At 38.1% G+C, this 13,168-nt stretch overlaps 2 protein-coding genes across 6 annotated transcripts; both read left to right on the plus strand.

The window, feature by feature from the left end:
* The first annotated feature begins 411 nt into the window (after positions 1 to 411).
* Positions 412 to 4,160, plus strand: LOC145133254 (methyltransferase). 4 transcript variants are annotated; one of them, XM_079068183.1, is made up of 9 exons: positions 412 to 654; positions 724 to 789; positions 885 to 1,178; positions 2,332 to 2,560; positions 2,719 to 2,776; positions 3,115 to 3,201; positions 3,285 to 3,392; positions 3,488 to 3,599; positions 3,693 to 4,160. In XM_079068183.1, the coding sequence occupies exons 1-9, from the start codon at positions 581 to 583 to the stop codon at positions 3,916 to 3,918; spliced, it is 1,254 nt and encodes a 417-aa protein (XP_078924309.1). In that variant the 5' UTR covers positions 412 to 580; the 3' UTR covers positions 3,919 to 4,160. The 4 variants fall into 4 exon arrangements, with proteins under 4 accessions (XP_078924309.1, XP_078924310.1, XP_078924311.1 ...); XM_079068184.1 differs by having other exon boundaries at positions 3,696 to 4,160; XM_079068185.1 differs by having other exon boundaries at positions 2,338 to 2,560.
* Positions 4,161 to 5,266: 1,106 nt separating this feature from the next.
* On the plus strand, positions 5,267 to 12,907 carry LOC145131481 (Transducin family protein / WD-40 repeat family protein). 2 transcript variants are annotated; one of them, XM_079066161.1, is made up of 20 exons: positions 5,267 to 5,418; positions 5,535 to 5,824; positions 5,916 to 6,027; positions 6,145 to 6,227; positions 6,569 to 6,735; positions 6,808 to 6,946; positions 7,283 to 7,365; positions 7,530 to 7,739; positions 7,810 to 8,145; positions 8,379 to 8,550; positions 8,617 to 8,808; positions 8,893 to 9,102; positions 9,207 to 9,299; positions 9,594 to 9,811; positions 10,020 to 10,502; positions 10,604 to 10,684; positions 11,030 to 11,115; positions 11,755 to 12,303; positions 12,432 to 12,588; positions 12,657 to 12,907. In XM_079066161.1, exons 1-20 carry the CDS (start codon positions 5,328 to 5,330, stop codon positions 12,727 to 12,729), a joined length of 3,825 nt encoding a protein of 1,274 aa, XP_078922287.1. In that variant the 5' UTR covers positions 5,267 to 5,327; the 3' UTR covers positions 12,730 to 12,907. The 2 variants fall into 2 exon arrangements, with proteins under 2 accessions (XP_078922287.1, XP_078922288.1); XM_079066162.1 differs by lacking the exon at positions 5,267 to 5,418 and having other exon boundaries at positions 5,686 to 5,824; positions 5,916 to 6,014.
* Positions 12,908 to 13,168: the final 261 nt, after the last annotated feature.

Consider the following 13,168-nt stretch of genomic DNA (forward strand, 5'->3'; position numbering starts at 1 on the left):
TATTATTTCTTGTATTTAACATTGGATTTTTCTTCTTACAGCTTTTGCCAAATCGTAATTTTCAATGGAAAAAAAAAGGGTTTGAGGAAATGGAAGAAGTGCAGCCAAAGTAGAAATTTCTATTGTGAGGCCGTTTGACTGCTTTCCAATTAAATATTTCCGTTCCATTCAAAATAAAAAAAACACACTTTGCAATTCAACGCAAAACAAACATAAAGTTATACGACCATATATCTATACACCTGTATCTCTAAAAAACCATCATTTTAAAACAGAAATCAAGAAAACCATGTTATTAGCCAAAAATGACAAAATAGAAACTTATCAACATTTAAGCAAACCTGATCCAACGCCAAGCTGCTAGTTATTATTTATTTATTTATTTATTTTTTAAATCATAACAGACTAAAACGAACACTAGGTCGGAGATGGTCTTGTGTAACAATCAACTCGAACTCCAGCCTCCAGGTCTTTTGGTTTCTGTAGTCCTGAGCGGCATATACCACCGTGGACTCTTGTGAGGAGGCGGCAACCAGCTGGGCAAAGCGGAGCCCTTTTTAGGGTTTAGGCGCCACGGAGAATGGGGGTTAGATGCAAGTTTTGGTTGCTCAAAAAGAAGAGATTTTGTGCGATTCCCCCGCTCCCCAATACCGAGTAAGCTAAGCAATAAGCATTACCCAACACGCTTCCTCAAGATTTTAACTTGGCGTATTTCCAATATAGGTTCTGCGGCAACCACTCTGCAAGGTCGGATGACAGGTGGATTCAGTGCTCAATAGACCCCTCCCAGTAAGTTTTCGCTCTTCTCCACTATCCATTATCGGATGCTCAGTTTTCCTCTTTCTATAGTTCGTAATATGATTCTATCCCATGTAATGGAACAGCTCTGTACTGGAATCCAACCTTGAGAATCACCTTAGACGGTGTCCATTGCTCAAACATAAGAACTCACTGTCCCTCCAACCTTTCTACCAAAAGGGCATTAACGGAGGCGATGAAGAAGATGAAGACGTTTCCTCAGAGTCCAAGAGGATGGCTGTGCAATCTATCACTGTACATGAGTTGATCAAACTAATCGAAAAAATAAAGTCTGTTCACGCTTCCATATGCAAGGACATTCAAGACTCTTACAACATGCCGGAAGTTTGCAGGAATTGGATTAACCGCGCAAATGACTGGTATGGTATGCAAACTGTAGCTTTCTAATCCAAATGCCTTTCCTTGCGTGGATTTTAGATGAAATTTTTCCTAAATAAGCGTAACTCATGAGTCATGACAATGAGCTCCAAGTTGGAAACCTCGAAAATAACAGTTGTTTCATTCCTCACTGATCTAGAGAAGACCTCTACAATAATTTTATAGTCACATACACTTTTCTTAGACTAATAACATATACAACATACAAGTTGGGGCTAGCCCACTTGGCTAACAAGGTGTCTAACTAGGAGTTTTCTAACCAGGAGGTCCTGGGCTCAATCCCAGGCAAATACTAACATGGCCGTTACAAAAAAAAAACATATACAACATATACATATACTGGTGCCTATAGTGCAACATCGTTTAGTATTTCAGGGTATTGTGATTCATTAGTTACCCTTTCAATTGTGGATCCTATTTATGGTGCTTTGTAACTTTGATGTCATGTGAGTGCACAGAGTATGTATCAACTGGTGCCAGCTCCCATGGACAAAAGTTTTTATTGAAGGACTTTTCCACTTCATCCTGTTTTTGTTTTTGTTTTTCTATCATGTTTATGACGGAATTACCTTCCTGTCTTTAATTTAATACATAAATCTCAAGCTTGGTTATGTATGTCAAAAATTCCCAGCTTGCACCACATTAATTCATCAAAGATGATCCTTGGTAAGAATGCCGTCTGTTTGAAATCTTGATGGAGCATAAATAGTTTCAGTTGTGGCATTTTCAATCTTCTCGGTGATGAAATGTCTTATCTATCTCAACATGTTTTGTCTTGTCATGATGAACATGATTCTTAGCGATACTAATGCCATCTTCCTTACCACAAAGCATTTTTATAGATCCCTCTGTAAAGAGTCCTAATTCAACCAATAGTCTTTTAAGCCAGATTCCTTCACAAATACTTAGAGCGAAAGCTCTAAATTCTGTTTCTGCTGTACTCCTAGAGCCAAAGCTCTAAGTTCTGCTTCTGGCTTCTACATGTCACTAGATTACACCAAACAAAAGAGCAGTAATCTGAAATACTCCTATTAGCTACACCTTCGGCCCAGTCTGATTCTGTGTTATCCAGTGAAATACAGAAGCACTGGTCTTATTATTATTATTATTATTATTATTAGTAAATCTGTCTAGTTTCAGGAAAATCCCATTTCAAGAAAAGCATGTTATCCAGCAGGCGTCAATTCTTGGAAACTTGGAAAAACTCGGAGCATTCAAGTCTTGTTCTAGTGTTGGGGAACAGCTTCATTCTCCTGCGGTGGTTGAGTTTGGAGCTGGAAGGGGTTACTTGACACAAATGCTAGCAGACTGTTATGGGGTCTCAAAAGTCTTCTTGATTGAGCGCAAGTCATATAAACTTAAGGTCAGTGTCTTTGTTTTCTTTCTTATATGTTGAACTCGCTGGGGTCAGTTAAATGATAGTGTGATATAACACAACCTGGCTACCATGTTATGTTCCTCAATGTGGTTTATTGCTACTTACCTTTTCAACTCTATCCCTGAGTATCTATCTAAATTCAGGCGGATCGAAGCTTGCGACAAAAAGAGAGCTTGATGCTAGAGCGGTTGAGAATAGACAGTAAGGATTTGGTCAAAAGTTGTATTTTTCTTATTTTATCATAATGTTATATGGTTCCAATAGTAGCACGTGCTTGATCCTTGTGTCTTTGTGATGTATTAATTCTGAAAAAGAAAAAACAATGGTGAGGTCATATTTGCGTGTCAATAACGCAACTTTTTTCTATTGAAAACTGAAACTTTCTTGAACATTTGTTGATTACCTTTCGAAAGGCACCATTAGTCAGCAAGCCATCCTTTTATAAGACAAATTCAAGATGATTATGATTTATGAAAACTAGTCTCAGGATCATGTCTATAGCAGAAGCACAAAAGATTTGATTTATATTTTTTGTGCAGTTGAGGACTTGAATCTGAATGCAATCGGGTCATTACAAGGAGTTCCTTATTTGGCAATTGGAAAACATCTGTGTGGGCCTGCAACTGGTAATGCTGGTTTTGCTTTGTTTGAGTTGTTGTCCCTAGAAGAGAAGAGATAAGATAAGACATGTAATCAATTGTTTTGGCAGATATGACCTTAAGATGTTGTGTTGGGGAAAATGACAGCACATCTTACCTGAGAGGACTTTCAATTGCAACATGTTGCCACCATCTGTGTCAATGGAAGCATTATATCAGTAAGATCTGTCATCCAACTCCTTTTCGATATTATATATTGCTTGTTGGGTTGTTGAATCTAGACCTGAACATATTGCTTGTTGGGTTGTTGCAGATAAAAGTTTTTTCTTAAGTCAAGGGATGAGCAAAGACGAGTTCCATGCAGTTACATGGTTTACCAGCTGGGCCGTAGATTCAGCAGACCATGAAGAATTGGATACAAAGATGTAGTAGTGGAATAATTATCCATCGACTTTTCATGAATTGATTACCCGTGTTTTTAGTTAGTCGTCCTGATGAGTGATTTTATGTTTGTTTAGCAGGGAAAATGAAAAGGTTTTAGCAGGAGAAGGTGATGATGATGATGATTTGTTGAGAAATATGTGTGCAAGAGATCGGGCTGTGCTAGGGTTCATGTGCAAAGATATAATTGATGCAGGGAGGTTGATGTGGATAAGGGAACATGGACTAGAAAAATCTGAGCTTGTCAAATATGTTCCATCTAACATCTCTCCTGAAAACCGTTTGCTGATTGCAAGCTATTGAAATTTTGTTTGTAGGAATAATTATTATTATGCTCTTTCCGATTCCGATGCTTGTTCAAGTGGTTTTGTGGCTTTGTGCTACATAAATTGCTATGTGTTTGTTGGTCTTTTTAGTGATTTTTCCATGTGTCAGGTCCCGGATGTGATTGAACCACAAGTCAAAGTTGAGGTGATGCCATTTGATTGTAAGAAGTTTAGGGTTTTTTGCTTCTTATAAGAATAAAGAGAATTCTTGCTGAAAAACTCCCAACTTTAATTTGCTCAGTCAATGTTGACAGCTATTGCCAACTTAAGTTACACAAGGTGATCTCTAGTTGCGTATTGCAAAGTTCATATAAAGTTTAGACACATAATATAATTTTGTAATTTATCAAATTCATTGAAGGTACAAAGAGTAATTAAATTGTATGCATATCAAAACTGATACATTGGATGAATTAGAATCCGGGCTTGAAAAAAAAAAAAACACTTGGATGGCTATCGTTGTTGGGTTATAGATTCACAGTTACTCTCCATATCCTATGTAGAATTGCATGCTAAGATTGGCTAACCAATTTCGACCTAGGTCTAGCTAGAAACCAGTTAAAATTGAGACCTATTTTATGAGGAATGGTTTGGTCCTATTTTATGAGGAATGGTTTGGTCCTATTTGGCCTGGTTGCTAGATGTTTTTTTTGGCCATTTAGTGAATTTTTCAAGCCTTTTTAGTCAATTGCAATGACTATATGACTAATTGAGGTCATTTTTTTTACCATTTCCCCGACTTATAAAATGTATGAATAGGAGTGATTTGTTTTGGTTTCCATGCCTCCATAAATGTTGTGTTCTTGACAAATTTCATGATCTTGGTTTTCATAAATCATGTTCTCGGGTAGTCGGGTCTACTATTCATATTTTTCAGTCTTAATCGGTTTCCATACCTCCAAGTTCGGAATTGTTTGTTCTACCACTTTGGCAACCCATATTTAATAAAGCAACCACATATATATTCCGACCAAGATAACGTTCATAAAACCCTTTGACAGGAGTGCGATTTAACAAAAGCGGATATGCAAGAAGGATTCTCGTTCATAAAACCCTTTTGACAGGAGTGCGATTTAACAAAAGCCGATATGCAAGAAGGATTCTCAAAATTACAAAATGGGGTGATGTTAACTCGTGGCGTTTGGTTCTTGCATACAATTTACCAAATTCATATATTCACCGTAACGACTTAATGGAAATTTTTACTTAACATATTTTTTTTGCTATTAATGGGCCTACGCCAGCCCAGCCCAGGCCATAAGTGGTTTGTTTGACTTTGACGGTTTGACCTCCTCTTCATCCTTTCACAAAAACGCCGTCTCCCGCTGAGGAAAGAAAGAAAGTTGTTTGTCATCTGTAATCTAGAGTTTCCGGTCAGTCAGAATAATGGAGAGCGGACAGTACCTCGGAGAAATCTCAGCTCTGTGCTTTCTCCACCTCCCTCCCCCGTCTCCATCTCTTCCTTATCTCCTTGCTGGTTCTCTACTTGATCTTTATTATTACTGTTATGTTCTATGCTACCCTGACTCTCTCAAGGAACTTGTTGCTTTCCATTTAATCCCTCCCTTACTTTCTTTTTATATCGTCAACCAGGAACTGGTTCGCAACTACTTTTCTATGACCTGCATACTGGCAATATGATCGCTTCCTTTCAAGTCTTCAAGGGTGTTAGGGTGCACGGCATTTCTTGTCTTCCCCTAACAGATACAGTAACAGATACATCACTTACTTTCAGAGTCGCCGTCTTTGGAGAGCGCAGGCTCAAATTATTTCTCTTCAAGATTCAGTTGCCACATCACAACAAACAAACGCTCGTCCATCTGCTCTCTTTTCAGTCCCTGCCTAATTTGGGTCACTGGGTTTTGGATGTTTGCTTCATACAGGTTGTGAAAGAATCTCTTTTAATTTCGATTGCTATATATGGATTTCTTCAATGTTCGCTCATGTGTTCCTTACGTTCTTGCTCGGTAGTAGGAATCTGTAATTCTTAAAGGGAGTCAGTTTCTTGCCATTGGATGCACCGACAACACTCTGTATTTCTGGGACACCTTGACATCTACAATCAGCTTTCAGGTGAGCTCTCCAGGTATGTATGCTATTCTACCTACCTACACTTGCAACACTACGTAATGCTACATACGCATTTTCAAGATATTGTTTGTTGTTTCTCCTTTTCACATTTTCCTCCTTCCTTCATTCACAGACAGATGTCTTCTGTATACGATGCGCATTTGGGGTCACAAAATTGATTCTCTCCATGTAGCATCTGGTACAATTTATAACCAGGTAACTATTTTTTTTTTTTTTTTTAAAATACAATTAGAAAAAACAGATGCTACCAAAATGAATTCGCATTTGGGGTCACAAAATTGCTTTCTGGACCCCGAAACTAGCCTCTGCAGTTGAAAGTTGAAAATGATGTTCAAACTAGTCAACTGCAAGCCACCCGTATATGTGTTTTTATGCCGGTCAAGTCAATGCCTAACACATAAAGCTTGGTCAAATATATTATCAGTTTGGCGGGTGTTCCTCTGGCTCTTAGATAATAGATACCTACCTGCCTGATACATTAGTAAAATTAGTTTCTAGACATGATGAGATAGTTGATTGTAAATTTGTCCTGCCAGATAATTGTCTGGAAAGTAGTAGACACTCTTCCTATGGGATCAAAATCAAAGACTGCTGAGTACAAAGCTGTCCCAGTATGTAGACTGGGGGGGCATGAAGGTTCTATATTCCGTATTACATGGTCTTTGGATGGATCAAAACTGGTGTCTGTCTCGGATGATCGCAGGTCAATTCTCATCCCAACTTTATGAGCCTTCTGACTATTCATATTGATTCCTTTGATATCTTATTAGTGCAGTGCACGTATCTGGGAAGTTCATACTGGAAAAAGAGACTCTGATGATGATGATGATACAGAGGTGACTGTTTCTCCTTCCACTGGGCCTGTGCTATTTGGCCACACTGCCAGGGTTTGGGATTGCTGTATGTCCGACTCTGTAAGCCTACCTCTCACTTCAGTTTATCTTTATTCTTGGTTGGCCTATTCTCGTTAGTGAAAACAATTTGAATGGGATATTGCCTAATATGTGTTTAAGTTGGATGTTTCCTTGTTAATAGTCTCTCTTTATGAAAACTTTCCCTGTCAAATCAATAAATAAGTTCAAAATCAGTGCATCTTTGTTTCATTTACTATAGACAAGGAAAACAAGTCTGGATCACATTACCTCTTTTCTGGTTCATTGGATGTGCCATTTCAGTTACATTTGTTATGTGTGTGGTGTGGCCAACAAATATCTGTTTTCATTACTTTTTTTTTTTTTTTTTTGTATCAGTTAATCATCACCGTCGGCGAGGATTGTACATGTCGTGTATGGGGACTGGATGGAACACAACTTAGAATAATCAAGGAGCATATGTAAGTTGCAGACAATCTTTATTTTGATTTTTCAGTATCATGTTAACAAGTATTGTAAAATCGCTCAATTCATATATTCAGTAAGAATGTTGATGTGAGTTGTCCTATAGTTCTTAGGATGCACCAAACTATAGCTAAAAAGATTGTGCTACTTTATCGTACAGAGGGAGGGGAGTATGGCGATGCTTGTATGATCCAAGCTCTTCTCTTCTTGTTACAGCTGGATTTGATTCTGCCATAAAAGTGCATCAGCTGCATTCTTCTTTGCCCATGGGATCGGAATCGGAGAGATGCAATGGTCTGGAAGAGTATGAAAGAAAACAGATCTTTACTATCCAAATTCCAAATTCAAAGCGTACTGCACTAATGGACAGGTATATTGTAATGATATATTATTCTTTTGAGTAGACCTTTTAGTTACCTTCACATTTGTTGCAATTGCAGCAAAAGCGAATATGTACGTTGTATGCATCTTGCGAGTGAATGTGAGCTTTATGTAGCCACAAACAATGGCTTCCTGTACCTTGCTAAAATATCTGATACCGGTGATGTAGCATGGACTCAGCTTTTCTGTAGCCAAGAGGAGATTCCAATAGTTTGTATGAGCGTATTCCCGGGTTGTGTGGAGAACTGGATTGCTTTGGGAGATGGTAAGGGAAGATTAACTGTCGTGAGAATTGCTGATATCGAGACACCTGAGCTCAATCTATCATTCACTTGGCCTGCTGAAGCTGAGAGGCAGCTTTTAGGAACATATTGGTGCAAGTCTTTGGGCCACAGGTACCCTTCAACTTAATACTCCCATTTTACTTGTCTATGACTTGTTTCAATAAATGCATACTATTGTTCACCTGAATCATTACTCTTATGTGCATATAAATATAATCAATCATCTTGTTTATAGTATACGAAGCGAAAAGTATTTTGGGAGGTCTTAGCCCCTAGGACATAGTCCAATTAACAATGCTGACCTAAAATTTGATTGCAAATTTTCAACTGTTACTACTGTATAGGTATATATTCATAGCTGATCCTAGAGGAAGATTGAAGCTTTGGAAGATATGCAAACCTTTTCAGTCCAGTTCTAAAAAAGGAACAGGGCATGCCGATGCATCTTTAGTAGCAGAATTCACCTCATGCTTTCCTACAAGAATACTATGCTTGGATGCATCATTTCACGAGCAGGTATATCTTTGCCATCATATACATATATGTGTGTGTGTGAGGTTGACGTCATGATCTTCCAATCAGGTGTTGGTGTGTGGGGATCTTCGTGGTAATCTAGTTTTATTTCCCTTGTTAAGAGACTTGTTGCTTGCTGCACCTGATGCTTCTGTGGCACACATTGCCCCTTTAAATTACTTCAAAGGAGCACATGGCATATCAAGTGTGAGCAGTGTTTCCATCCATGGATTGAATCCAAGTACCTTTGAACTACACTCGGTATGTTATGTTCTGCCATATGTAGTTCTATATTAAGCTTAAAATGTTTTTCTATTACATATAACCGACTGGCTATTGCTTCAGACTGGAGGAGATGGATGCGTATGCTATATGGAATATGATCGATATAAACAAAAAATGGAATTTATTGGAATGAAACAAGTAAAAGAGCTGAGTTTGGTTCGATCTCTCTTCCCCAATGACAATGCGGGTCATAACATTGGAACTGGGAACTATGCAATAGGCTTCACATCAGCTGATTATTTAATATGGAATTTGTCAACTGAGACAAAGGTTCTCTCGTTTTCCTCTCCCTCTGTCTGTTGTCTATCACTCTATCTTGATCTGCTTTATTCACTTTTTAATGCTGGTTTGGTCTTGCTTTCTTGTTGCAACAGGTAGCTGAAATTCCATGCGGTGGATGGCGGCGTCCTCATACTTATTTTCTTGGTGATGTACCAGAGATGAAGAATTGCTTTGCGTTTGTGAAGGTTTGTGGTTGAAGAAAGTACAGTTTCATATCTGCTTTTTTTTTTCCCTACTAAAGAGGAGTATATTTCATCAAATATATTGTGTCATAAACACTAACCATCTGTTAGAAAGAATCACCTCCATTTCCAATGTGTTTATGTGAATGCTAGATTATTAGGGAGTTCTGGTTAGTGACTAGTGACTAGTGAGTAACTACATACCTAAAAAGTTGTCCCTCTAGTATTATTGTCTTATGATTGGATTGCTTTTCTCATGCGAGATGTTGGCTAACTATTCTCCCATTTCGGTCACAGGATGAAGTCATTTATATGCACAAGCAGTGGGTAGCAACCAGTGATAGTAGGATATACCCTCAGAATCTCCATCTGCAATTCCATGGCAGAGAGATGCACTCACTATGTTTCATTGTCAATGATGGTACACAGTTGAGTTCAGATGAAAAGCAGGCTCAGCTTTTTCAATCAGCTTTTGTAGCAACGGGTTGTGAAGATGGAACTGTGAGGTTGACAAGGTACAATTAGTTCCACTGAAACACTTAACTCATTATATTCTCGCACTGAACCCCATGTCTCGGCTCTGGCAGCTAGTATTTGAAACTCAATTATGATATAGTGTTGGTGTACTTTAATCCCCCATCCTTTTTTACCCTGGCCAAATTAAAACAGTTTGAAATTATTATCTTCCTTAGCTAATGTAGTGATGTGCAAATGTACACTCAGTTATTCTTGGGGTATTGATAACTGGTCCACTTCAAAATTGCTTGGAGAGCATGTTGGTGGATCGGCTGTGCGATCACTTTGCTCTGTGTTCAAGGTACATACCATTGTAGATGAAACATTGGACAGTGATCAAGGAACAGGTTTATTAGAAGATGAGGAAGACAAGTTCCTGCTGATTTCAGTAGGTGCAAAAAGGGTCCTAACTGCATGGAAGCGCAAAGCCAGTTTCAGTTCAACTTCAAGACCTAAAACTGAAGAAGCACTTCCATCCTCATCAATGTCGTTCCAATGGCTTTCCAGTGATTTGCCAACCAGAAACCGTGGATCAAAGAAAGAAAAAACCACAGAAAATCTTAACAATGTTGATACTACTCCTCCAGAAAAGATCAAACCACAGACACAAGTTTGCTGCAGTGATGGTCTTGAAAATGACTGGCGCTACTTAGCTGTCACTGCTTTCCTTGTGAAGTTTTCTGGTTCAAGGTAGTGTGAGATCCAACAAACAGCTATATCTTACTTTATTTACTTGTGCTTATCGCCCAACTCTACCAATTAAAATATTTTTTTTGTCTAATTGCTTGCAGGATGTCTGTGTGCTTCATTGTTGTTTCTTGCTCAGATGCCACAGTTACGTTAAGGGCTCTAGTATTACCACATCGGCTTTGGTACGCGTCACATAAAATATGCAAATTGCACTTGTTCTTTGATTTACACGAGTGCTGTTTTTTTTGGTACCTGAGTGTTAACTTGTGACTCTGTCCATATAGATCAAGATAGTGATTTTTGGATTTCATGAGTCAACCTGGCATTAAGTCCTCGACTTCCTCTATAATTAACAGTTTTTTTTTTTGAAAAGACAATGCAGAAAGATCTTAAATAAAACAAACCTGTATTAAATTGCATTTAGTCATAGTTTCTACTAATTTTGACTAGTTTCATTCCGCAGCTATGAGTAGATTTTTATATTGGATTGCATGACAGAAGTTAGTTTCTCTTCAAATCCATTGCAGGTTTGACATTGCGCTATTGGTTCCTTCCACATCGCCAGTTCTGTCATTGCAACATGTCGTTGTTCCTGACCTTGCAACTTTTAAAGGTGACTGATGTGTAGTCTATTCAAACAGTGTGCAAGTTTCTATAAATAGTTGGTCTTGGGTTTACTTTAATGTATCATTAATATGTGATCTGGATACCTGTATGTTACTGTTTGCTAATCGTTCTGCTTTTATCTCATTTCATACTCGATCCTATGGGACATGCTGTTGATGATTTGATGAGACTCAAGTAGACCTTATCTATATGAGTGCTAATCATGCATATATTATATTGTTTTTCTTTATTAGAGCTTGGCTTGGAAGATTTGATCACATGACTCCTTTGGTTGCATAGAATCTATTCCTTTAATGATAAATGCTCATGCCCATCTTTAGTCCTCACTATTTAACCTTTCTTGAATGCGGGTGATTGACATGTGTTTAGCATATAATGTAATCTGGATACCATGTATGTTACTGTGTGCTAATCGTTCAATGTTTTCCTCTGTGGTACTGGTAATGAGGTTCAATGTTTTCTTCTAACATTAATTGGATGTAAATGCCTTTTGTCACCGATGCTAATGGAAAAGAGTTGAATACAAAAAGATTGCTTTGTATGCATGTTTGTTGCAAGCATCATGGAATCTTGCCTCCCTTCACTATTGGTGTTTTATTAACGTGAAGGGTGTTTGTTTTTTCAGATAAAAGTCAGATGAGAAGTCTGTTTATGGTTATTAGTGGGTCTACAGATGGAAGTATTGCGTTTTGGGATGTGACTGAAGCTGTTGAAGCATTCATGCGGAAAGTATCAGTTCTGCATAAGGAAGATTGCAACAACTTTCAGACAAGGCCACGCACCGGAAGAGGAAGCCAAGGTGGTCGTCAGTGGCGGTCATTGGAAAAAACTGATAATGATACATCATCAGATTTAGGTTGTGCTGCTAATGGTTCTACTTCACAAGAAAAAGAAATAGATACGATATGGCCCTTGCATGTTGTAAAAAATGCACACCAGTCGGGGGTGAATTGCCTGCATGTTTCAGATGTTAGAGGCTGTGAATCATCTTGCTTCTCTTGCAATGTTATAAGCGGTGGTGATGATCAAGCACTCCACTCTTTAAATTTTGATGTGATGGGTACAGACAAAAGTTGTAAGAAACATGCATCATATTATTGTCTACAAAATAAGTACCAGATTGTATTTTCTCATCCTGACGAAATTGCCTCGGCTCATTGCTCTGCTGTAAAAGGTGAAACTTTCTCTTTCTTGCTGGAAAAGGATCGGTTCTTTTCAACTACTGTCCTTGTATGGGTCCGATCCAGATCCATACACTGTGACTTGGGTCTGATGAAGTATCTGTTGTGTTGTGTTAAATAGGTGTTTGGACAGACGGGCATTGGGTTTTCTCTACTGGGCTTGATCAGCGTGTTCGTTGTTGGCGTGTGTCGTCAGTGGATGGTAAATTAAGTGAGAAGGCCCATTTGATCGTTAGCGTACCGGAACCAGAAGCATTGGATGTTAGAGTATGTGGAAGGTATATAACAGGTGTTGCATACTCATGCTCATGCTCATGCTTATGTTGCTTTATGTTTTGTCAAACAGGAACCAGTATCAAATTGCAGTTGCTGGACGAGGGATGCAGATGATGGATTTTTTAGCTCCTGCAGACTCATGATCATTTCATTGCTTCAGGGATGCAAGCCAAGTTGCTCATCGGAGGATATAAACCTTTTTTTTTTTTTTTTTTTTTTTTAATCACAGTTAGATCCATCACTATTCAATCAAGTTTTATTTGGAAGTGTTGTTGTTTTTGTGTTTTGAATTTAAATGGAAAAAATATGTATTTATGCTTCTATGCTTCTAAAACACAAATCAACGAATCTGGAAGGAATATGTGTTTATAACAACAAATCTAGACAAAATACAATTTAGCTTTTTGATTGATAACAGAAAGTTATTACAAAAGGCTCAAGTGTTTAATAGTGAAACACAAACTTTCAAAAACTTTGATTGATCCTGTTCTCATATCATTTGTAGGATCCCAGATGTCATGGCGACGTGGAATTAAGAACATCAATCACAAATCAAAAAACTAATTGCACGTAATATGGCTA

Source organism: Lactuca virosa, chromosome 8 (assembly GCF_052849685.1).
Source record: "Lactuca virosa cultivar CGN04683 chromosome 8, Lactuca_virosa_CGN04683_v6, whole genome shotgun sequence".
Taxonomy (NCBI): domain Eukaryota; kingdom Viridiplantae; phylum Streptophyta; class Magnoliopsida; order Asterales; family Asteraceae; genus Lactuca; species Lactuca virosa.